This window comes from Lagopus leucura, unplaced genomic scaffold (assembly GCF_019238085.1).
Source record: "Lagopus leucura isolate 7727_CA_CO unplaced genomic scaffold, USGS_WTPT01 Super-Scaffold_100034, whole genome shotgun sequence".
In the NCBI taxonomy this organism is placed as follows: Eukaryota; Metazoa; Chordata; class Aves; order Galliformes; family Phasianidae; genus Lagopus; species Lagopus leucura.
The window spans coordinates 2,472,497-2,496,223 of record NW_024962283.1 but is presented as its reverse complement, the minus strand read 5'-3'; the positions used below and the strand labels follow the sequence as shown (position 1 = coordinate 2,496,223).

Genomic DNA, 23,727 nt, shown 5'->3' with positions numbered 1-23,727 from the left:
GGACCTGTTGTGTTTGTGCTGATTTCTGTTACCCAAGAGCAGATCACAGGACCACAGTTGGTTTTTCTGCACAAATGGAAACGAGGAGGCTGAGCACCTCTGTGCCACAGCCCTTCCAGGAGCACTTACCTTCTGCACTGGAATCTCCTTGTTTGCCCTCACCTTCCTTATTTTATTTTAAAGAATAGAGAAGCCTTCAAGTGAGGTTAAACTTTATTCTCAAAATCAAAGTAAAAACCTGAGAACAGGAGACGTGGAATGGCTTTGGCTTGAGCAATGGTTAATTGTGGCAGTGTTTATTTATTTTGTTCCCCTCCATTGAAGTATTACTTAACTGCTTTACATATTATCTTACTCAGATTCCAATTTTATTTCCTAATTTGTGCTTTGTAGCTTTTGCTCTGTCCCAGAGCAGCATGAAGATCAGCCCTGTGAGCTCTGATCAGTCTCCTATAGAAAGAATCAAGGACCAAGAACTGATGACCAGTAATGTTGCCTTGGACCTCCTGCAGCCCAACTCGAGTGAGTGCTCTGAGAGAACACTTCTCTTCCCCTGAACTCAAAAGAGAAGCCAGCAATTAGATTATTTCTTTTAAAAACAAACACAGGAAAACCCACAGGAACGCTTTAGAGCTCGGTATTTATGTAAAACATTCTTGCAAAGTTAAACGTCATACATTAGTACAAACCTAAAAGTTATTCACAATGATACAGGTTCCATCCATCAGATCTCATGAGCTGTGCTGGGGGATTGTCTCCCCTCCTCTCGTTAGAGATGCCACTGTCGCATGGAAAGATATAAGTTGTGATTCTTAGTTTGCAGGCTTCCCCCATGAAGGCTGCCTTTGGCTCATAGCAAAACTGTAGATTGTACTCCCAGAGCTACCCCAGCTCAACCATTTACCTTCTCTTCCTCATTGAGAGTATCCTACAAGCAGCACAGAATTATGCAGAAAGGAATGTTGTGCTCACTGCTGCTGTAATGACGAGGGGCAGCATGCAGCTGGTGAACACCACTGTGTGCCCATCTTAAGGTTGCCAAAATGAGTTGAGAAGTAGCCATGGTTGTGGTTATGGAAAGAAATTGCTGCCCTAGCTTTAGTTTTGCTTTCATTAGCAAAAGGAAAAGTGGTAATGTTTAATGTAGGTAAAACAAATGCAGCAATGGCATGTCCAGCAAGGCAAACAAAGCAGATGAATGCAGAACGCTAAAAAATAACACTGACAGTCCAAATCATCAAGTATTCAAAATACTGTCTACATGAAAAGTTAAGACAATTCATATTGGAAATACAAGAATACTAAATTATGCTACATTTAAAAAACTTCTTAAACCACAGCACAGTTCTAGTGTTGCATCCACATCTTGCAGTTTTAGGCAACCCACTGCTTTCCAACACTATCAACTCATGCATCAACACGAGTTTCCATTCATTCTCTTTAATGCAAAGAGAACTAGATTTCTTTTTTTATTTTCCTTTTACCATGGAGAGAAAAGTTGCAACTGATGCTACAAAAGTGCTTCTGTGTTGACCTCTTGCTTTCCCAACTCCAGAAACAGTTGCTTGGCTATGCCATCTAAACCTGTAACGTTGCCATAGCTGTCACAGCACCACGTCAGTGCTTCAGGGAAGTTGCAGAGGGGGAGCAAACAGTAAAGTCACTCTGTCACCTTGTTGGAACTGAATCTAAAAAAAGCCATCCCTGGATATTTCTTGCAACAACAAAAACGAAGTGTTGGTCACTGGCAAGAAAAGTTCAATGTATAAAAAAGTTGAGAGGTCCTGCCATAAATTTACAAAAACTATCCCTGAGTGACTCTGTTCTGTGTCTTGTAAGACCTCCTGTGACAAGGAAATTGCTGAGGGTAGCTTAAGAGGAAGGAGATGCTGTTCTACCTGCAGGTTTGTGTTACACTCTGCAGTAACACTGATATGCTCTGACAGTGCCATACTACAGCAACGTTTGAGCTCTCCTCTGTAGCTTAGAAAGTAAAAAAATAGCCACGTTACTTAAACACTGCTGGCATCACGTATTTACACTTTAAATAGAAACGTTACCTTTTCTGAAGTAATCAAAATAGATCTTTGCAAAAAATTTAGCATGTGGGATTTTACAAAAGAAAGGGAGAAGGTTTAAGAAAAAAAAAAGCTTGAAAAGGTCTCAGTACCTTTTCTGGGACTCTGGGCCCACAGAAATATTTGGCTTTGATTTTCCTGAAAGGGATGACTGAGCACTGGGTTCTGTGCCTCCACTGTAAGCCTCTTTAACGGGCCAGCAGACGCAAGAGGGAAGCCTGCTTTGCAGATTAGAATGAGGGGTTACCTGCGTGCAGTGAGCCTTCTGTAAAGCAGCCAGCAGCAGCAGTCCTGCAGCCTGATGCTGCCTGTGTTTCTTGTTAAACAGAGTGATGAGTAATAAGTTGACAGAAGGGCTGAGAACATTAGTTGTGTTTGCTGTATGTGTGCCTCTCAACCTGTCAGGTGCACCTGAACAGTCATAGTCAAAAGCACAAGACAATCACAAGTCACAGCCTGGCCTGGGCAGCAAACTGCTGCAAGGAGGATGTCCCCCTCGTATAGATAAATGGGCAACACTTATTCTTTGCAGTCCTACTGCTGTATCAGCACCTTTTTTCCCCACTAGTAATGTCTACATAATGCTGCTCCCTGGTTGGTTTGCACACTGAGGCTGTGTCCCCGCAGCACAAAGAGAAGGCAATTCCACAGACTTCCATAGCACAGTCTCTTGGGAAGTATTTCTCTTCCTTACTCCAAGGACAGGTTTAGGGGATCCTGGTGGTGTCCCTGAAGGCAGGGGAGATGCAAGTTGGGCAGTGAGGAGTTGCTTTAAACTTTGGCAAAGAAAAACAAAAGAGATACAGATAGCTAGCTATCAAGTTCTTGTGTGTTCCAAACTCTTCCAAGCGCACTTAATTCGTCTTTTGCTCTCGCTTCGAGTTCCTGGAGGAGGTATTTTCACACTTGCTTTTGCTGGTTTGCAATATTCTTTTGGCATCTTATATGACAAATGAAGATTTGTGCCTGAAGTCGCCCTGCAACAAAACAATTCTGGATGTGGGATGGATGCGGTGGCATTGCGGGCACCCCTTATTTCCTGCTGCCCACAAAAGGCAGATCCCACAAAAGTGGGATCACTGAGCATTGCAGCCAGCACGTAAGGAGGAGGAGGAGGCACCAGTTATACCAGTTGGGTGCTCCCTCTCCCCTTCTCCCATACCAAGGTGTGGCACAGTGCTTCCTCATTCCCTCTCCAATATCTCTGCTAATAGGGAGAGGCTTTTTTTTCTCATCTTAAGCCCAGTGATCTAATCAAATCCCAAAATGCAAATTCTCTCGTAAAAGTATCGTGGCTTGCCCATTTAATCCAATGAAACTCATCCTGGGGGGTGTCAAGCTGTAAGAGAACTGAGACAGAGCAAAGCCCTGTCTTATAGCTTTTGGCATCAGTTGCTTCAGGCATCTTAAACTGTTCATCATTTCTAAGGAAATGACTCAGCCTTTACCCTTCTGTTTTCTCCCTGTTCTAAATCCTTGTTTCTCAGTGGTGTTTGCTCTTAGAAAGTCTATAAGCCCTAAAAAAAAAACCCACCCTGGTAGTCCTCTGCCCACCTCTTCCTCTCCAAAGCAGAGAGATGTTAAATGCAAATCATTTGTTACCTCATCATCTGTCCGGATGTAATTAACACCATCAGGTTTTGCTGGAGTCTTGTAGCTGAAATAAAGGAAAAGATCTTATTTCTGGGACAAGGCGATTGCAGGATTTGAGAGGAGGTGCTGAGAAAGAAGAAAACAAGGAAGAGCGGCCCAGTGAACAGAAAGCAAAGAGAAACCTCACAACACTGAACGCGGAATAAATGTATCTGCTGAGAATCTTGCTATTTACATACATTATCTCTTCTGCAGATTCTGCAAGAACATCGAGGCTTGTTTCTGATCTGTGAGAAATTCCCACCTTCAAGTGCTAATGCTGTTGTTTTTAACGTTCTAATGTGCCTTCTAGAAGGCTTGTTTTTAATCCCAAATTTAGGTTCCGAGTCACAGCTAGCAAGATTTCCTGCAGAGTGCCTACTCTTTGGCATATATTTGCTATGCATCTCCTCATGCCTTCAGCTAATTGTGCAACGAGCTCTGCTTGCTAAGTTGTAGACCTCTGTATGCCAACAGCACGTTACCTATTGGACAAACACCTACTGCTGTTTAATTGTGTTGGTCCCTTCTTACTGTGAAAAATACGAGGATGTTAAAACACAGCTCCCGTTCCCCTGTCTGGTGCTGGTAGTGAGCACAGAAGGAATGATACCAACATTCTCCCTGAGGCACAGAAACCTTTGGTGCAGTGCTTGCAGAGGGGATCTGAATACTTTGAGAACTGTAGTCTTTGGTAGGGAGCTAAGAAGAAATATACGAAGTCAAGCACTGAAATACACAGTGAGATGGCAACAGGGATGCTGGATCCCAGCTTACCTTTCCCCACTCTCTTTACTGTTTGCAAAGTAGCCTCTCCTGTAAGCACAGCAGATTCCGAGAGTGATGAGCACCAACACTGCCACGACCACCAGGACTCCACCAATTATCCCACCAATGTTGAGGTCATCTGACAAAGACACAAACCACAATCCAGCAATTTTCTTAAGGCAGTGACAATATTCTACCTCTGCATGCACTAAAATGACATTTCATACATGTCAAACTGCAGAAGTTCCTAAGAATTATGAATTATTTCCACTCTGGAAGGACTCAGAATCCTTCCACAGCACAGAGAGCTGCTCTTCTGGTCTAACAAAAGAGGGAAAACTAACAAACTTTCCTCCTCTATTGCCTTGTGTGTAGCAGGTCCAACCACATCATTCTCTGATTGCGAGTAGTTAAAGATTCTCTGATCTTCCTTGGATAGTTTGGATCTCCTTGTACCATCCTCCAGATACTAAAATGCTTCTGGAAGCTCTTTGGGTTGTGAAGAGCGGGCTACACAGCAGTACTGCAAGTTTTTCTCCTTCAATGCTATTCAGCTTTGAAAATGCCATGCAAAAACCTGGTCCTGATACCTTCCTGGAAAAGTCAGCTGTGTCTGGGGCTAGAAAGACACTCTAGGATGCCCCCCTTCCCTCCCCATGATGATGGTGGTTTATTTACAGTGAAATATTAATTAACATTGTCAATAATTACATAGAGCCACTCACAGACTTCCATCTCCTGCTCCTCACACTTGGCAAAGCCAGCATCGTTTGTTGCAATGCAGGAGTAACGGCCCGTGTCACCTTTGTGCACAGCATGAAACACCTGGGGAGGAGGGAAGGTGGAGGGTTGTTTAACGTGCTGAATGTGTAAGGGTTACTTTTCACGTGTTAGAAAGCAGGGCCAGAGCTGCTGTGGGGATTCACACAAGGACAAGATTATTTCAGAGAGGGAATTCTCTGCTTCGGCGAGCCAGCAGTACAGCAGCAGGAGGGAGCAGCTCTTTGCTGTGGACCATGAGATGTTCTCCTTCCCTCTTTCTAAAGATGCAAGTGGACCACATGCAAACAGCTAGGGTAGCATTTTGTCACATTCATCTTCCCTTTCCAAAGTCATTCAGATCCCAGAACAGCAAACCTTCCAACTATCCCTTCCTAAGAAGCCATGCAATGACTTTTTTCCGAGCCGCTCCAAAATTAACCTGCCCTGCAACACAAGTCTTGATTACATCCACGAGGACGTTACCAGAGTGCCTGTGGTGGGATTCAAGCTGTAGGACGAATTCTGGAATTTGGCATTTGATTTTGTGTCTGGTGATAACGGCTCGCTGTTGCGATACCAGCTGTACGTAGACTTGGGGTAACCTTCGTTCTCGTGGCAGTGGAGGGAGGCTGTCTTACCCACAGGTACAGCTTTAGGCACCGTGCATCTCGGAGTCACGGGTTTCACTGTGGGAAAGACACAAGCCGTGTGAATGATACTGCTGAGCACAAGGCAATGACTTGACATGCTTTGTGAGGTGGCTGTGCTACAAAAGGCACCAACACCTCCAGCTGTTTCCAGATGGTTTTAAGCAACAAGATTCTGTCGAATGCCAGTTACAACCCTGAGAGAGACTCTTCTGTTAGCTAGCAGCGCTTGCAAAGACAGCTGGACCTGGAGCATTACCTTGGACTGTAAGCTGGATGTTTATCTCATCTATGGTTTTGGTATCAGAAGGTGCTGCCACTTCACAGCGGTACGTGGCCGTGTCCATCCGGGTGGTGTTTTTAATCACCAGTGATGTCCGGCTCAGAATTTCTGCCCGAGTTGCAAAGTCACCTGATAGAGAGGAAAGAGAGAGAAAAATGTCAGGAGAGCCACGCAAAGTAACTTTAAGGATCTGAATAAAGTGGTTGACTGGAGGCCAGAGAACCACCCAAAGGAATGTAACATGAAGAGCCTTTCTCTCTGCATGACCACAAAGGAAACCAGTGCTGCTAGGCATGTAAGAGAATGAACTGCGAAGCACCACCCCAGAACTCAAGAATTGGCAAAACTGGACGTCCACGTCAGCCTCAGATCTTTTGGAAGGCTCCTCTGCATGTGGCTGTTGGTCCCATTTCAAGTGACCAGTATCTTGGAGTAGTTCCAGTTGCATTTCATATGGAAGGATCGCAGAGGTCAGCATCTGGTCCCGAGAGCCCAGACATGCAATGACCATGCAAGGAGCAAGTTCTGGAGAAGGGAAACTGCAGCATTGACTTTCATGCTCGTCTCCTACACAGGATCTCCCTCCAGCTCTGGGGCTCCTTACTGAGAGCAACCAGCAATGACCTGCCAGAGGGCAAAGAACATCCTGCTCTCCTTCCACTTTGTGCTTTGACTGCTGAGCTCTAGGTCCAGAAGAAAGCAGCGAGACAGCCAGAGATCCTTCCTCTCACAGACTTTTCTGTTCTCAGTTCTATTTGTTGCTGAGGCTGTTTGGAAGTCTTAAGAGGACAAAATGTCTTCATACCCTGCATTTTATTGTCAAAAAACACATAAGAGGTTTCGCCATCTCGGATTTTCTTCCACTCTATTCTGGGATCTGGTGTTACGGTTGATTTAATGATGCAGGATAGCTCAACACCTAGAAAGAGAAATAAAGGGAATACAGATGAATAGGCAGCAGCTGTATTTTTGTTCTGCTTTAAGCCGTCTCACACGCTGTTTTATTAGGAGATGCTGCCCACAAAGCAAAAGCCTTCTCTTTCATGTGCCTCACAAACAGAAACACTGCTGGGTTCCAGGAGCTGTTGGGGAAGATGGACTTTGGCCAGCAAAAATAATAGCTGCACAGATATCAAGTATGGAGAAAAATGAACACACTGTTCTCTCCAGGCTCTAACGTATGGCAAACAAGACCTTATGACAGGGTGAGCCCACAGCGCTGTCTTGCTGCTAATCAGAGCATACAGTGTGAGTCAGGACAGCAGAATCTCCCTGGGTGGTGTCTGGTCATCTTCTGGCAACACATTGTCTGCCTGAGCGTCCTGGGGGCCACGGTGCCCAAGGAAAAGCTCAAGGCATCCCATCCCCATGGAAGGAGGCTTTGCCATCTCCATCTCCTCCACAGAAGGCAGCATTGCAGCACAGCTGAGTGGTGGCTCACGCCGTACCACGCTGCTTGCTTGTCTCAGGACCAAGATGTAAGATAAATTTCCCCAACCCCCTTCCAGTGTACTAATTGCAAGGCGACGGCCTTTCCTCTATTTGGGATCCAGTTCAAGAAAGCACTCAGGCAGCCACTTTGCAACGCCGATGGCTTTCAGGGGACTTCAGCACACTATTTCAATCAAATCTATGCAAAACAGAGAGAGATACATATTCCTAAATCTCTGCTGAATCTCAAGCTCTCAGCAGCCCTGCCTCACCCAAAAAAACAGGTATCAGGAGCAACAAGCCAAGCTTTTCTCAATGGTTTGGGTGCAAAGCTCCAGGCAGAGGGCAGTGCACAGCAGTGTTGGGCAGCCTGCAACCCCACAGCACTCACTCTGGAATTCCTGCACCACAGGCTTGGTGTTGCTGGATGTCAGCTCCACGGCCAAGAGTCTCCAGCCTGGAAAAACAAACAGAAGAGAATAAGAAATAGCACAGCTCATAATTCACCCTGTAGAAGCACATCGCCTGCTGGGAAAAGCTCTCCTCCAGCTCCGAGGGCTAACTTCCCTACATAGAAGCTGTTCCGTGCTACCCATGCCAGTCCAGCATGACAAAGTTTATTTAGGAGCTGTGGTGTAAATACAGGAAAATGTAATTGTTGGAAGCAGCAATTAAAGAGGGTGATTAGCATAATGGCACAAAACCAGTGCCAGCACAAGCTGCTTCCCTGTGCTTCACACTTATGTAGATGGCAAAGGAATTCTCATTCTGGTGACGAGAGAATGAATGTATTATTCTGCAAACAAAGCCAATGATTGGGAAGAGGGGGGAAGCAGGTGGGTCTGAAGGGCTTTGGTCAGTTCCTAGAAGACAAAACGTGCCAGCTCTCTAACACACTGACTGTACCTTCAAGTGTTTTGGGACTCTGTGTGGTACGGTAAAACACAAGGTAGAAAATGATGAAAGGGCAGTAATTCAGGAGAGACCAGAGAAGTTCAGCACTTTGGGTAGAGTTCCAACCCAACCCATACCAGGACAACAGCTCTCTTGTGCCACACTGCATCCTCAGAACACAACCATAGCAGAAATGCTGAGTCCTGGCCTGAAGCAGTGATGGAGCACCTGGTGGGAAGGCAGGGCCAGCCCAGGGCAGCTCAGGTGTATGCAATGTACTGAGTGATGGAAGTGATGGAGCCAGGATCCACCCCTTCCCAGCCACCATTTAAGGGTTGGCAGTGGAAGTGATGGGGTCTCACTGGAGATCCCTGCATACTTGAGGCCTTCTAAAGGTAAGCAGCTCTTTTACTTTCTTCCTGTGCACAAGGCTGCTGCATTTAAGCAAACCCTCACTTGCTGCAGCCTGGCACTTTGCTACCCTGCTGTCATTGCTGCAGTTTCCATTGCATTGCAGCAACCTATTTCCTCTTCCTGTCCCTCCTGCTCTGAACTCCAAAATGTTTCCCATTTGTGCAGCCCTTTTCTCCCTTTTGCATGTTATTTTCTTTTGAAGACTCTGCTTTCCTTGTCTTTCTGCATTTCACCAGAGCAGGTACCACCAATGCCCATTGCCTTCACCAAGCATCTAATCAGCACAATAAAGATGATTGAAACAAGCTCCTCAGTGACATGAAGGCACATGTTATCTAAAGGTTAAGATTCTCTCTGGGTAAGAAAGTCATAATAAACCTGAATCAAAAGCAGAAAAGGCAGCTGTAAGAAGAAAAAAAGAGATCTTCAAAAATCACAGCCAGACAGCTGGGGATTCCTGTGTGCCAACCTCCTGGATGGAAAGCTTTTGGTCGGAGGGAATAAGTGACAATGCAAGGGCAAAGCGCCTTTGGTGGAGCGGATCAGGCACCAGAACAGCAAGGCAGAGCTCTGAGAAATGCCCCAGAGATGCTCCAAATGATGCTCCTTTCCACCTTACTGGAATGTTCCCTGCCAGTTCTTACCACCCCTCATTTGCTCAGTGCGGATGCTTTGCTCAGTGCCTTGGTTCTCAGCTGTTAGGCCCCAAATTCCTTTGGGGAGAGCTACATTTGGGCAAGGTCTAAGAGCTGCCTTTGTGCACAAAGTCACTGTTGTTCAACAAAAAGGCGGTGGGGGATGCAAGCTATGAGCCAGGCAAGCAGAGCTGGTCTTAGGGCCTTGGCACCCTTCCCCTTTGTGCATTTAGGGCCATGGAGGAGAAATGCACGTGGGAGAAATGGGAGGAAGAGGGACATGACAGAGCTTCCTTAAAGGAAACTTGATGTTCCTGGTTTTTTTTCTCTTGCTCTTGTTTACAAGAGATCATTTTTCAGATAAAAAATGTGCCCCACCAAATAGATAACATGATAACAATCTGACTGAAGTACTGCTGGTCTCTGAAGGTCCCTTCTAATTGAGCTATTCCATTCTATCTATTCTGTTCTCCTAGCCCCAGCACAGATAGATGGAAGTGGAGATGACATTACCTCAATCTTACGTTATCCTAAAGGAGCTAAGGCAGCACTTCTCCATGAGATGGGGACTCCATCAGACTCTGCCCCATCTCAATGCTCAGAGGTTAATTCCCAGCAGCATCTTTCCTTTCCCACCCATTAAACACAAAAGCTTGAGGTCTATCCCTCAGGCACAAAGCAGGATGGCAACAAATTTTAGGCAGAAGCTGAGTCCTTGGGGGCTGTGCAAGAGACTCACATTATTACACGTATTGACTGTGGGCACAGATCAATGCAGCTGCTTAAATCACCTCTAAGCCAGATTTATTCTTCTGCGTGTGGCACAGGCATGCTTTAAATAACGAGATGCCCGCAGCTGTGTGGAACAAAACTCCCCAGAGACCACCCAGATTGTAAAGCAGGAGCAAAACATCTTTACAGCTCTTCTCAGCATCACTTGCAGGTATCCCTTTCATACGGGTCTCTGCAGGGCTGGAGCAATTTAATGGAGGCAGTGCTTTCCAGCTGCCAGCACTGTGCTGCAGGAGCAGGGCAGCATCTGCTCTATGTCACACAGCTCTGTTGTTGGCACTGTCTCTCTGGTGATCGTGCTCGTGCATTGCTTTGTGTTACATCATCCTCATCGGGGGCAACTGTCACCCTTAAAAAGTTTGTTCCAAAGATGTTCCTTTAGGCATCGTTGGGCCCAGTGCAAATAAGCAGCAAAAGCTCTACGTTATGTAAATCCCACTTCAAAGGCCTCAGCACCAGGGCTGTGCAGGAGAGCTGTGCACAGGCATGCACTCCTTCCCAGAGCAGCATGCATGCCACAACAGAGGCACCCACCAGATCTGTATGTACTGTGGGCTCAGCCAGACATATGGTTGAATCCCAAATGCCATCAGCTCTCCAAATAGAATCCAGGACAAGGCAGTGAAGTCTATAGCATATTCTTATGGTGCTTCTTTTAGCTGAGGAGAGCCAGCCCATGCATGTTGCTGTGACTCATGGTATCTGAATCACTTCAAAACGCTGCGCTGAACCTACAGAAGAAATAAACTTGCAGCTTTAAAGACAACTAGGCTGTGTTAAATCTCCTGTCTCTGCACGGGGCTTAATGCAAAGCCTGACCTTCTGTTTCCTTCCACCCCGATCTCTTATCTGCTTAAAAATTCAAGGCAGAAATTTGAAGAAGAGGTAAAATATTCCTTATGTGCTACAGACAACAGCAAAAGGATGACCAGGAAAATACGAAGTTGCTGCCAAGAGGCTGAGCTGCAGCACAGCAGAGCCCTGTGCCAAGGGTGCAGTTATCTGATACGGTAATTTTAGCTAATGCACTGTTAGGCACAAGCAGTACGAAAACACACAGCTGTATTTAAACACCCACCCACTGAAGGAACAAAAATACGCCTTTCTTGAGGTGTCCATCAGCCATGAGCCGCCGCTCCGTTTGCAATTCAAAACGCATCATCTAAGCCATGTGGGAATGCTGCAATAAGCCACACGCCTTGTTAAGCATCTCTGCTTTCTGGATGGTTACTCTGTGCAGCAGCAGTGCCACGAGGGTGAGACTGGTAGGTGTTAAAAACCCATCAGCCCAACGCTCTGCGTGTCAGCACCTTTGTGAGCACCCTGCCAGCACTGAGAGATGGAGTGGTGGGGAACAGCACAGAGGTGATGGGGGCAGGGGGTGTGAGATGAGCTGTGCTATCCGGGCAGCCCAGCTGACCCCAGCACGGTCCATGCATTGGATGTGCTGTGTAGGAAGGGAAATAGCTGTTCTATTTGTGAGAAACCCCCAGAGGGACAGCAAAGGAAGCCCGCAGTGCTGTGCTGGGCTGGATAAGAGGAGGAAGAGGGAGGCCAGGTTCTGTGTGCTGCTTGCTTTGAGGAAATGGGAGAAAACTGAAGAAAAATCCGACCTTATGCACCACAAAACATCCATCCCTTTTTCTCTTTGTGATTCAGGCTCTTTTTCCTCCTCTTTGTCCCCAGTGCATCTCACTCCTGTTCCACAATGCAACCTGTGTTGGTGCAGCCACGGTGGGGCAGGATGGGTGATGGAATGTGTTATAGGAATGAGACCCCACGAAATGCTCAACCTGCTCTGGCTCTGCAAGCTCTGAGGTTTTATGTTCTGACTGTGCCTTGGCTTCTGTAGCACCTAAAAGGACTTAAATCTATCTGTGACATACATAAGCCTGAATTTATATAGGGTCCATACACGTGTGGCCAGGAATAAATGGCGTAGCTCATTCTTACTTTCTCAATGATGGTTATTTTAGATCTGCCTGGAAAACCCTTGGTCCATCTGCTCTCATGCTGATGAGGATGGCTTTGGGAGAGCAAAGTCAGCACTGAGGACGGCTGGGGAAGCAGCCAAACAGAGCTGCACGCCTTTCTCCTACTGCAGCTCTCTGTCTGCAGATGCATTTGTAGAACAAAATCTTAACCTGTTTAATTCACTTAACTTAAACCATCACCTTCAAGACCTGACTCTTTGCTGCAGATGAGGCCCATTGGCATCCAAACCATGCACACAACCTTTTTTTTTTTTCTTCCCCTCTTGTACAAGAGGATTTACTGTTCTACCTCCTAATCAGACAGCAAAGCCATTGGTACACAGCCAGCCTATGCACCCACACTCAGTTGTGAAACAAGTTGCTAGCAAGCAGATACAGAGCCCTCTTAAGACCAAAGCTTCTTCTGCAGATAACCATTCCTCCTGTCTCCCATGCAGGGAAGGAAGCACAGGCATTTGCCCTGTGAACACCACACGGTGCTTTCTGATCACCTCCCAAGATCTGGTTTCGTCGTGCTGGGTTGCAGTTGCAGACATGCTGCCTCCAACGTCCATCTGACAAGGGCTTCTGGAGGGAAGAATTTCCCAATCTTCGGTTGTGGCTCTCCTCAAGGCAGCACAGCATGTTTAGAGGTGAGATATTAAGGCCTTGCATCTCTCTGCACTTTCACAACCAGGCAGCCTATTCTCACGATCGGGTTTGCTCACCATCAGATTTGGGCACCACCTGCTTTGCAAATCCAGAGGCCCATGCCAGGAGGAGGAATCATGAGCCACGTGCCAGAGCTGTCTGAACAGGTAGACTTCAAGCTTACTCAGCATCTTAGCAGACACACGAACCCTTGGCTGGGCATGTTGAGCTTGGACATTGTTTACCAGTCAATTCTTGTGCTCTCTTCTCCCTAAGAGCACGGATGCTTTAGGAGAGGCAGCGCTGAGCCAGGCTGGGAACGTGGACAGAAAACTCCCAGCTGGCTGTGCCCACATGTCTGCTGAGATCCCCATGGGCAGAGCTTCCCTGTGACCATTTTCATCTGTTAATGGGCTTTACGTTCATCAGTTAAGCTTCGGTCCTCCCAGATGCAGTGCCCCCCTCCAACTCAGTCCCATTTCACTGGAGGAAGAAAATGAGTAAGGAATACAGCATGCATATCAGTGTGCAGAGGATGCATGATTATGAGATCTGGGAGAATGCCTTACAGCAGCAAAATTAAAGGCTAGGAACAAAAACGGTGAGCACTAAAGGGAAGTAGGGATATCTACACAGGGCAAACTTGAAACCAACCCTTCCTGCCTATTCCCACTTGCCTTCCATTGTTTCCCTGGGCAGCCCCAAGAATTACCATACAGGCACGTCCTACATTATTTCTCACTTCAGCAAGTCCCCTTCCTCCCAGAAGTGGCAGATGCTGGTACCAAATTAGTGCAAAGTGGGAGGGAACCAGCTGATAACTGCGATAAGAGCCAGAAGCAGTGGTCTCCCTCCCTCCAGCCCTCTCCCTTCCTCCCAGCTGGGCTCCCATTGCAGCAGGCAGATGTTAGTCTCTGGGGTAGAGTCAGGTCAGTGATTCACGACAGGGAGCTGCGGCCAAGATCAGGGAGACAGAAGAAACAAATGGGAAAAGGGACAAGTTCCATTTTGGCTTTTGTTTTTTTTTAATCTGATGGTCTCGTGTGGGAATTCGACTCAAGCGCTGCAGAGAATCTCGTAAGCCAAAGCGACGTTTTCCAGGCTGAATGCCAGCCAGCACACAGGCTTGGTCTCAGCAGGTATTTGACTTTGGGAACTGGGTGCTCCCTACCTGCCTGACCCCAGCTTTTGATGAGGACACGCATATCAAAAGCTGCCTGGAATGCAAAGACAGGAACTAAGCGGATATGCTATCAGCACCAGGCTTTGCAATGCTCTTTAGTGTCTGGCTGTGTCCCAACCATCAATACAGAGACTCGCAGGGTTTTAGCCTATAATCCTCTATTCCTCTGTCTGTGACTCTAATCTCCTGATCCTCCGTTCTCCTCCAGTCTACGGCTTGACCAGCAAAACACAGACCTGGCCTTCTGCTTATCAGAGGCCAACAATGTCATCTTCCTGAGGAAAGTGGGAGTTGGGAAGAGAGCAGCAGTCCTCAAAGCTGGGAGCCTCAGGTCTCACACACAGCAGGCAACGTGTTACACAAAACATATATGAGTGAACACATGAACACACATCTGCCTGTGGGCTTGCTACCCAGAGCCTGTCTGCAGAACTGCTGCTGGTGAGAAGGGGCCGTACGCCTTCTGCAAGGCAGCTCTGCAGCAAATCTCAGAACAAAGGATGCAGATTTACAAGGGAAAAAAGCACTGGGCAGAAAGCTGTGTGAGCCGTGGGCCTGAAGATGTGTGAGCTGGGAACACTGCTGCAGGGGCAGCCCTGATCCACGCAAGCAGATCTGAAGAGCTTCACCTTGTCAGCATCAGCCAGCACAGGCTGCAGAAGGGAGTGCAAGGCAGGTCCTGAAGGAGAACATCAGGATGGAAGGGCAGCCTGTGTGAAATCACCGACAGACAAAGCTGAGGGACCAGGTGCAGTGAGAGCACGATTAGGGAGATGCTGGCCTGAATGAGCAGGAGGAAAGCAGTGCGATGTCAGAAGAACAAGGGAGAAAAGGGAAGAGTCATTCTGCATGTCCCAGCCTGGATCCCTGACCAAGTTTGTTTAACAGAGCGGAAACAAACCTCGGCACGGAGAGGTTAAAAGCCTCCTTGTCCTGGGGGAGCTGAACGAGCCACACATCCGAGAACCAACTTCTCCCAGACCCTGCCTTGTTTTTCTCCTCAAACATATCTCTGCTATTTTTAGCAGAGCATTTTCTCAGCCGAATGCTCCCAGCTGAGTGCTGGTCAGGGGCCCTCGTCCCAGCGAGGCACAGCCCAGCATGGAAGGTTTGCTGCTCCTGTCCCCACCATCCTGCAGGCTTTGGGGTCTGCGTGCCGAGCTGCCAGGAACGTCCTGGCATTCCTCATGCATGTGGTGCAGGCAGGGTGAATGCTCTCACAACCCCAAGCAAGGGGCTGCAATCCAGAAGCAGATGAAGAAGAGGGTGGACTGTGCTGGCAACCGTCCTCAGGGTTTTACTGAAGGGTATGAATGATGGGAAGGAGATAGAAAGAAATGATTAGGCTGACATTAATAGCAAGATTTACTTCTCAGTGCTAAAATCTATTTGGATTCCTTCCAGCACCTCCGAGGGAAACAGTGGAAGCCTTTTGTTCATAAAAGTTGTGACTAAAATCGGACTGGATAAAGCTTAAGGAAATACCTCTCGGAGGACAACCCTGCCTTGGCTGCTGGAAACAGATGAGGTAACTCCCTTCCTCTCCTCTGCTTCTCTCAGGCCCCTTGTTCCTCCTCAGCCAAAGTGCTAACCTGTCCATCAGGCCATCGCCTGGCTGCTCAGCCTGCAGCACAGAGCAAGCTCAGGATGTCCACCCGTGTGCAATTAGTGATGCGCCAATTAATGTCTGGGACACTCGGCGGGGAAGCAGTGCCTGTAATTTCTTTCATTTCCAGCTTGACTGAATACCTGCCTGCCAGAGATGGGCACATAAATCAAAAGGCCAGACCAGGGCACACGGGTGGACAAATTGAATACAGCAGGGATGAAACCCCGGCTTGTCTGTGCTAATGTGCAGTTACAGCTTTGGGGAGCCTGGATGACTGAGCGCTTTCAGTGCTGTGAATGAAAGGCAGAGCAGCAGCAGTCAGTGACAGCAGAGGAGATCCCTCTAACAACGGCCCCTTCTTGGTCAGCGTGCCTGTCGCCTGCCTGTCCTGGAGACATGTCAGTGAAGCAAACAGATTGGGAACATATTTGCACTCCCTGCAGCAGCACAGAAGCCAGCCCTGACAGAGGAGAGCAAGCTGGGCTCTTTTCTGCTCCTTCTCTCAGTGCCAAGTTTCCAGCTCTGCTTGAAACCTGCAGCCCTGCCTGAAACCTGCAGCCCTGCCTTCCTTTGGCAGAGGAGAAGGGAGGGGACAGGCAGGGTCAGGAAATACTCAGCTTTCGGCTCATGGTTGCAGCAGCTGGCTACAAGAGAAGGCAGCAGACTGACACAGCCACACACCTCCAAAACCCCCACAAGAGATTAAATCTGGCACTGTGCAAACTCATCCTCCTCTCTAGCTAAGCTTAAACAAATGGGCCCGAGAAGAGCATTCACCTGGGCAGCCTGCAGATGCTGCATAAAGGCTTGTCCTTCCAATTAAAACCTTCAGAAAGTTTTTCCTAGCCCAGCAGGAATCCCAGGAGCCCAGAGCCCCTCTCTCGACTTTCATGCACATGTTCAAAACCACGGGCACTTAACCTTTGAGGCTCCCTTGAAAATCCCTGCGACGGCACTTTATGGATGAGTATGTTTCCCCTAACATCTGCCCCCTGTATCAGATGCTGCCAGAACCTCTCTCCTGGCTCTGCTCCCAGCTGGAGGACAGACAATGGCCATTTGAATGCAGTCTCCGCTTCCCCTCCCAAACAGCCTGGGGGAGATGGCACATTGGAGCCAAGGCAGCACTGAAAGCACAACTTGCCAGCCAGCCAGCGACAAGTCTCTCCGGATCACGGCCTGCCACTTCTCTCCCAGTGCAGCTGAACCACTGGCTGCAGTTGTTACTGGACATCCAGGTCAGCTCTGCTGGGCACTTACTCCTGGCAGCATCCAGCCAACCACACCGAGTCTTCTCAGCACGCTGCTGCAGCTCTGAATGGAGCTGAAGTCAACTCTCCTGCTGGATTCCCAGCTTTGCTGGCCAGAGCAGTGGGTTACAGACCTCTCCTGCACCTCTCTGCCATGCCAGCTCTCCTGGAAACACGCTGCTCACCTCTTCTCCCTGCTCACCTAATTGCCATTCGTTGACCCAGGCAGTATTCAGGGCACAGAGGAGCAGTTCCACCTGCAGGAGGACTGACAGGAGGTCAGCCAGAGCTGGCTTGGATCCTCCTAAAGAGCCATGGCTCTGACTTGCTAGAGATAGCATTGCTGCTTGCATCCCAGAGCTGTTCAGCCTGTTTGGCACTATTGCTGCTTCAGAGACTACACCAGAGTGAGAACAACCTGTCTAGACATCAGTTAACTTCCATCAAATCCCACTGCCACATCAAAGCACCGCTGCAAACTGGCTAAGTAACAGCCCCTGCACCAGCCAGAGGCACTCAGATCCATCCCACTGTGCTTCAGAGCTCCTCCTTAACCTGAGCACTTCTGAGAGCAGGGAGAGATGGGACGAAACACCTCATTATGGGACCATCAACAGAAGTGATGATGGCTGCTCAGGCTGTGCCTGTACCCTTCTGCTCAGCAGTCAGAGTGGGGTGAAGTCACAGCAGCTCAGGTCAGCTCTTGAGAGACCTCGAACCCATGGGGACATCAGCGTGAAAGGAACAGGAGAAGTTTTGGGTCCCTTGAGCACAAGTTACCTGCAGTCAGTGCTCTTGGGAAGCTACCATCAGCCCTATGCAGCCACTAAAAGAGCACCATCTAGCTCATTATTTTAATAGGGGTCCTTTGAAATACCTCCTGCGTGAGAGACAGCTAGGAGAATCCTGTCTGGCTTTCTTCTATCTCAGGCAGAAACAGCTTTTATTTAGCAAACTGCTGCTAACAGCTCCGTCTCATTAGTCAGTGTTTAGGGAACCAGGCTGCAATTGTTCTGAAGCCTGGTGTTGCAGAAAGCCTTGCTAATGAGGTCTAGAGGAGAGATTCCTCCTGACAGGCCCACAATGACCCAGAAATCCTACTTAATTCCCCGTCAGTGAAAAGTGCTGAGTAACAGCAAGGTGCAGAGGCACTGGGCGCTGATCGCAGAGCCAGGCTGTGGCCTCTGTTCACACTTTGGGCCGTGATGCAACAGCTCCAGGGTACAGCCCCGGTGCTGCTCAGCTGTGTGCTGCCTCCCCAGGCTGAGCAGAAAGGAGTCTGGAGTGGAGATCTCTGTTCGGTGCAATAGGAATTACAGGATTAGGCACTTTGAAGCAGCCTGGCTGTAGCTAGGGCTCTTCTGAAACCTCCTCAATGGCAGCAGCTGGAAGTGGGCTCTGCAGCGCAGCAGGGTTTGGCTCCTCTGGATCAGGCTCCCTTACCAACAGTGCCAACAACTCTGCCAAGAGCTTGACTCAGCAAGCTCAGCTCACAGCTGTGCCCCGCAGCTCCCAAACTCCATCCACACAGCTCCATCAACCACACACAGCCCTGGGAGCAGCATCCCCTACCAGTCACGGGCTCACACTGAATCCTCTGGTGGATGTGGGATGAGCAGCAGCTCTGCTACGGCAGTGTGTGTGCCCTGCAGGTGCTGTTAAGCTTCTCACATATTTTGCCATAACCACTACTCATTTTTCCTCGGAGAAAAATGCAGCAGGCTGGCACAAGCTTAGTCCCCAGGCATCCTGCTTTTAAGTGGTTTGCTTTCAGCAAGCAGAGCCATGTACCATGGTGAGGAACCTCTGGGCTGCATGGCCCAAGGCCAGCTGGGGGAGAAGATGAGGTACAGGGACCCAGCTGGAATGCAGGCTGCATGCAGCTGACCTTCTAGACCATCCCCAATAAAGATTCTTGCAGGCATCTGCTTGCCACCTGTTTCAGCCAGCAGACATGGGACTAAAGCAGGAATTCTGGACTTGAATGCACAGTCTGTTAAAGAGTGGTCTAAAGACTCTCACCCACGTGAAGCTCTCGCTGATGTATGCTCCATAACAGAGCCAGTGCAGAGGAATGCATCTTTGCCCATCGTGTGCAAGACTGCTACTCCCATACCACAGATGCATCTCTGTGTTTAAAGCACAGCTCAAATCCACAAAGAACTGCTGCTCCAAAAATCACCAGCCAAAACAGTGTCTACAGACAGTCTTAAAGTGACTAATGATCTGGGGAGCCTCTGTTTCTGAACACCCACTCTGAGATGCTTGGAAGCAGCATGATTTCAAAAGGCATCAAACGTGTGCCCTTCGGGTCAGCTTCCTGTTAAAAAATGTCAAGCAGAGAATCTAAAATCACCAGCCACGTTGGACCAGCTATGGCTGCCAGGTCACGTTGCTTTTGACTCTGTTTTCCAGCTGACACCTCAAGCCAAGCTCCTCGAATGTCAGCTCCAGAAGAAGGAAGGGCTCTGAAGTGGAGCTCGCTCTGCATCTTCCCTGCTCTGCTGGCACAGGGGAAGGATCTGCCTCGGAGACATGAGGAAAAGACATATGCTGTGAAAGGAAGGACCAGCTTTATTTTACCAGCCTGTGTTCCCACCAGAAATGTGCTTTAAAGACTGCCTTGCAAAGTAGGAATTAAATCCAAAGGTGCCTGTGCGTCTTCCTTGCTGTCATCCCATTATCAGTCATCTCCAGCCTGCTCTGAGTCAGAAGATGAAAGGTTCATAACACCACTTATCTTCCCACTTAAGAACATGCTTAGCAGCTTGCTGCTAAAGGAGGATCCTCAAGCCTGGGGAAGCAGCTGTGAATTCTGCAAATGGGTTCCCTGGCATTTCTTTGAAGGAGATACTACTTCTCAATGAAGGATATGAAAGGGAAACCAGGGAGTGAGGAGAAAAGGGAAGTCTTTGTAGCAAAGAAAGACTTTGTGTCAGGAACTTGAAGCTGAGTGACAGATGTGAGACCTGCGGCACTTGTGGGTCTCAGAAGTGACCGAGGATGAGCCAGGAATTAAAAAGCTCTTGGGAAATATTTAAGCAGCCAAACTTTTTTGTCACCAGACCACAAGAAGCTCCAAAAACACGTTCTCCTCGAGACTGTGCAGCACTCCAGCCAAGGGAAGGGATCCCATTACACGATGCAGGCAGAACGGCTGGATGCAGCCCAGCTCCAGCTCTAACAGCTGAGGCCAGCTCTCTGCACAAGTCCCCCGTGCCTCTCCCGCAGAGCCAGATAAGGGATAAGCCTGCTGCCTCATCTCTGAATTTGACCCTCACCTCCTCTCTTCATAGAGCTAATTGTTATCGCAGCGAACCTGGGGCCAGCTTGCTTTGCTCCACGCTTAGCAGCTGAGTCAAGCCCTCAAAGCTGCCAAACAGAATCTGTTCCAAATAGCTGCAGAAAGAGGAGGCTCGAAGAGCCTGCAGCAGAACCACAATCCTGCCCTGGTGAGGAGAACAATTGCTATTGTGGACCGACAGCAGGCTGCTGGTGGGCAGCAAGCACGCCTTGCCTCTGCACTGGGGAGAAGCTCCCAGGCCCTTTCACGTTCACAGAATGAGCTGGAATCTGGAGTTCCCTCTGTCCCCTGCCTCAGCAACCCAGCACTGCTGACTTACCGACCCTGCTGACCTGGGCTCCATGTCAACCAGTTCAGCTGTTGACATGGAGCACTGAAGATGCAGTTGGTAACTGGAAGAGGGAGCGCCTTGCAGTCGGCTGCCAGCCACAGCGCAGACTTCAAAGGGCTTATCTTGCCTTGTGTGGGAGAGCATGCAGTGCCTGCGGGCAAGGACAGCTGTTTGGCCATGCCCATCAGGACTTCTGAGGGAAGAAGAGAGAAATCAGTACCTGGTTTGACCCTTTCAGCATGTGCAAGGCAGGCTTGGAGGCAGAGCGGTGCGCTGCCCTGTTATTTATGGGATGCTGAAAACTGGCCAAAACGAAGGGAAAACACCAGATACTAAGGATGCTCATCAGCTCACTTAGCTGCATCTGCCTGAGGGAGAGCACAGAAGATTCAGGTGGTGATTACAGGGCACTCTGGCTTTCATCTCAGACCAGCAGCCCAAAGGCAGCTCCACCAGCACTGACCAAGCCACAGCCAACTCACAGTGACTGGCTGCTGCACAAGGAGATAAGCCTGCAGCTCCTCACTCCCTGAGAGATCAGACCAGCCCCATCTATGCACTGTATGCAATCTCAGCAGAGTAGATAAGACCAAAGGAGAACACAAAGCAACACCTCCTGTGCTGTAGGAGCTCCTAGATCAACAAGTTGATCCACGGTGGTTGCAGCTACCTTGTTTCATGGCATTCGTGTCTATTCCTGCCAGCAGATCATTCCTGCTAATGAGAAGCTGTGTATTATTCCCCTTAACTTGGCTGTTGGTCTCTGGACAACTGAATACACCAACCCCCCTCACCCAAAGGTTGAGGATTCCCACAGCTCAGGGCTGGTCCAGAGGGACAAATGATTGTGCAGAGCTGGGACTCCCTCTTCTAAGATGCAACATGGATGCAGGTGACCTCACCATAGAACAGATGTCATCCGGGCTCTAAAAATCACTACCTCCAAACAACATGATGGGTATAAAGAAATATTTATCTTCAAGCTTTTGCAGAGCTCAATGCAGAAGAAAAAGATTAAAGCAAAGATTTAAGCTTAAAATAGCTGTCGATAAGATCCTTTTGGGGGATAAAAGCTATTTTGCAGAAGCAGAGGACATTGCAACACCTTTCCTGATGTTAACTGGGGAAGCTCCTGGAAACCATTCAACAGTGTTAGCAGCCAAAGCACCTCAGGAGGAAGTCCATTAGCAGGCAGCAATCTCCTTAATGGATCCTCTGGGTATGTGCGGAGCTGCCTTGCCTATGGATGCTCCATTCTGTCTGCTGCTGTGATTCAAGAGTTGTTAGTGCAGCCACAATCATCCAATACTGTAAGGAATGCTTGTAATCTTTCAGGAAGCCCAACAGCCCAATGAATGGGGATGTCAATTGGTGCAGTGAGGTGTTGTTTGCTTTATACAAACCATGCAAAGCCAGAGCTGGCTCTTTGGGAGCACTGCACTTCTTCCCTTGGAAGCACAGCAGCCAAGCTTCAACCCACCTGCAATCTGCTGGCCCTGATCAGGGAAGGCAGATCTCAAGAGGTTACAAAGGTGGGGATTTTTCTAAGAGGCCGGGGGTGTTGGAAGCACAGCCAAGTAATGGCAACAAATCCCCTGAGATTTCCGTGGATTTCTGCAGCTCAGCAGCAAATCTCACCTAGGCCCCAAAATGTATTTTTAATAGAGCAGTCAAAAATCTGGACGTGTTGAGCGTTGCCAAAGCGTTACCTTTCAGCCAGGTGCCAAAGACGTGGCAAGTTGCTGGCAGGTTGCAGTTTGCAGGCTCTTCAAAGGAGCTAGCTGCTTCCAAATGAATTAAGAGGACTCATTAAGAGGACTTTTCTTCACCCAGAGGGTGGTGAGGCACTGGCACAGGTTGCCCAAGGAGGCTGTGGATGCCCCATCCCTGCAGGCATTCAAGGCCAGGCTGGATGTGGCTCTGGGCAGCCTGGGCTGCTGGTTGGTGACCTGCACACAGCAGGGGGTTGGAGCTGGATGAGCATCGTGCTCCTTTGCAACCCAGGCCATTCTGTGATTCATGACTCTTACAAACCTGCTGACCTTACTGTGGTTGTAGTAATCAAGGACAACGATGGGAGCAGGTTAGAATGCGTTCTGGCCTTTACTCTGAAATCCTGGGATTTATGATTAAAAAAAAAACAACATGCTTGAGCATGATCTGAACAGAATTTAATTTCATCTACTCCACCTATTACTGCTCTGAAACCTTCATTTCCCCTTGCAGCTGCCCACGTTAAGCCCTGCGCTCCGTCCTGCGTCAGGGCACTACATAACCCAGAGCACAATGCCATTTTTACTGGCAGCTGAATTCTTTTTTTTTTTTTTTCTTAGATTTTTCCTGGTCTCACTTATTTAAAAAAAGGAATTGCTCCTGCATCTGCTGCCTTGTTTTTTTTCTGCCACTTGTCAGGTTTGCAACATGCAACATCAAGCACAACCTCCTTGGACGGCCAGTGCAGCAGAGGAGCTTTGAGGAACACCCTCTGGAGCCCTCACTCTGCTTTATCCAGGAATTTGGAAGGCCTGCCTTGGGATGCTGCTCTAATGAGAACTGGGCACCAGCTCAATTATGCAGCTGTCTTGCTGGTTTGAACTTCCAAGCTGTGCGTTGGACAGCTGAAGCCCATCAGAGGAGTCACACAAAGGCTTCTTACAGTGAGAGGCGCAGCAAGGCAATCAAAGGCAGCTACTGCTGAGCTCGAGTGCTAACAGACCCACAGCTGGCTGTTCTGGGGCAGGAAACGCCTTGCACACACACCTCATCCAGCACTGATTGCCAGGGAAGCCCTCTGGAGCTCCATGTGCATGAAATGAGGAGCAGGGTTCGGTGAGGAGTGGTCACCCACGGGGCCAATATTCAGGCCATGCCCATGGGGTGCCTCGCTGTGCCACCCCTAGAGCTGTGCCCCATTGCCAAAAGTCTCTGAGAGCATCAGGTTGTGCAGACAGCCCTCTCACCCTGGGCTAATAGGTTAATACAGGGCTGGAGTTCCAAAGGGTGATAAAGAAATACAGACCTGAGCTGCTCCAGATTTCTTCCTTCCATCCATCCATCCATCCATCCATCCATCCATCCATCCATCCATCC

The 23,727-nt window shown here is 48.7% G+C and overlaps 1 protein-coding gene across 1 annotated transcript in view; it reads right to left on the bottom strand.

The window, feature by feature from the left end:
* Positions 1-621: 621 nt before the first annotated feature.
* JAM3 (junctional adhesion molecule 3) overlaps positions 622-23,727 on the bottom strand; it is a 26,942-nt gene continuing 3,836 nt past the window's right edge. The window contains exons 2-9 of the mRNA XM_042882281.1: positions 7,993-8,058; positions 6,976-7,089; positions 6,147-6,299; positions 5,724-5,926; positions 5,204-5,303; positions 4,488-4,617; positions 3,681-3,735; positions 622-3,055 (exon numbers count right to left, since the gene is read on the bottom strand). Of these exons, the coding sequence (XP_042738215.1) occupies positions 3,020-3,055; positions 3,681-3,735; positions 4,488-4,617; positions 5,204-5,303; positions 5,724-5,926; positions 6,147-6,299; positions 6,976-7,089; positions 7,993-8,058 (857 nt within the window). The 3' untranslated portion in view covers positions 622-3,019. The remainder of the gene's footprint in view (positions 3,056-3,680; positions 3,736-4,487; positions 4,618-5,203; positions 5,304-5,723; positions 5,927-6,146; positions 6,300-6,975; positions 7,090-7,992; positions 8,059-23,727) is intronic.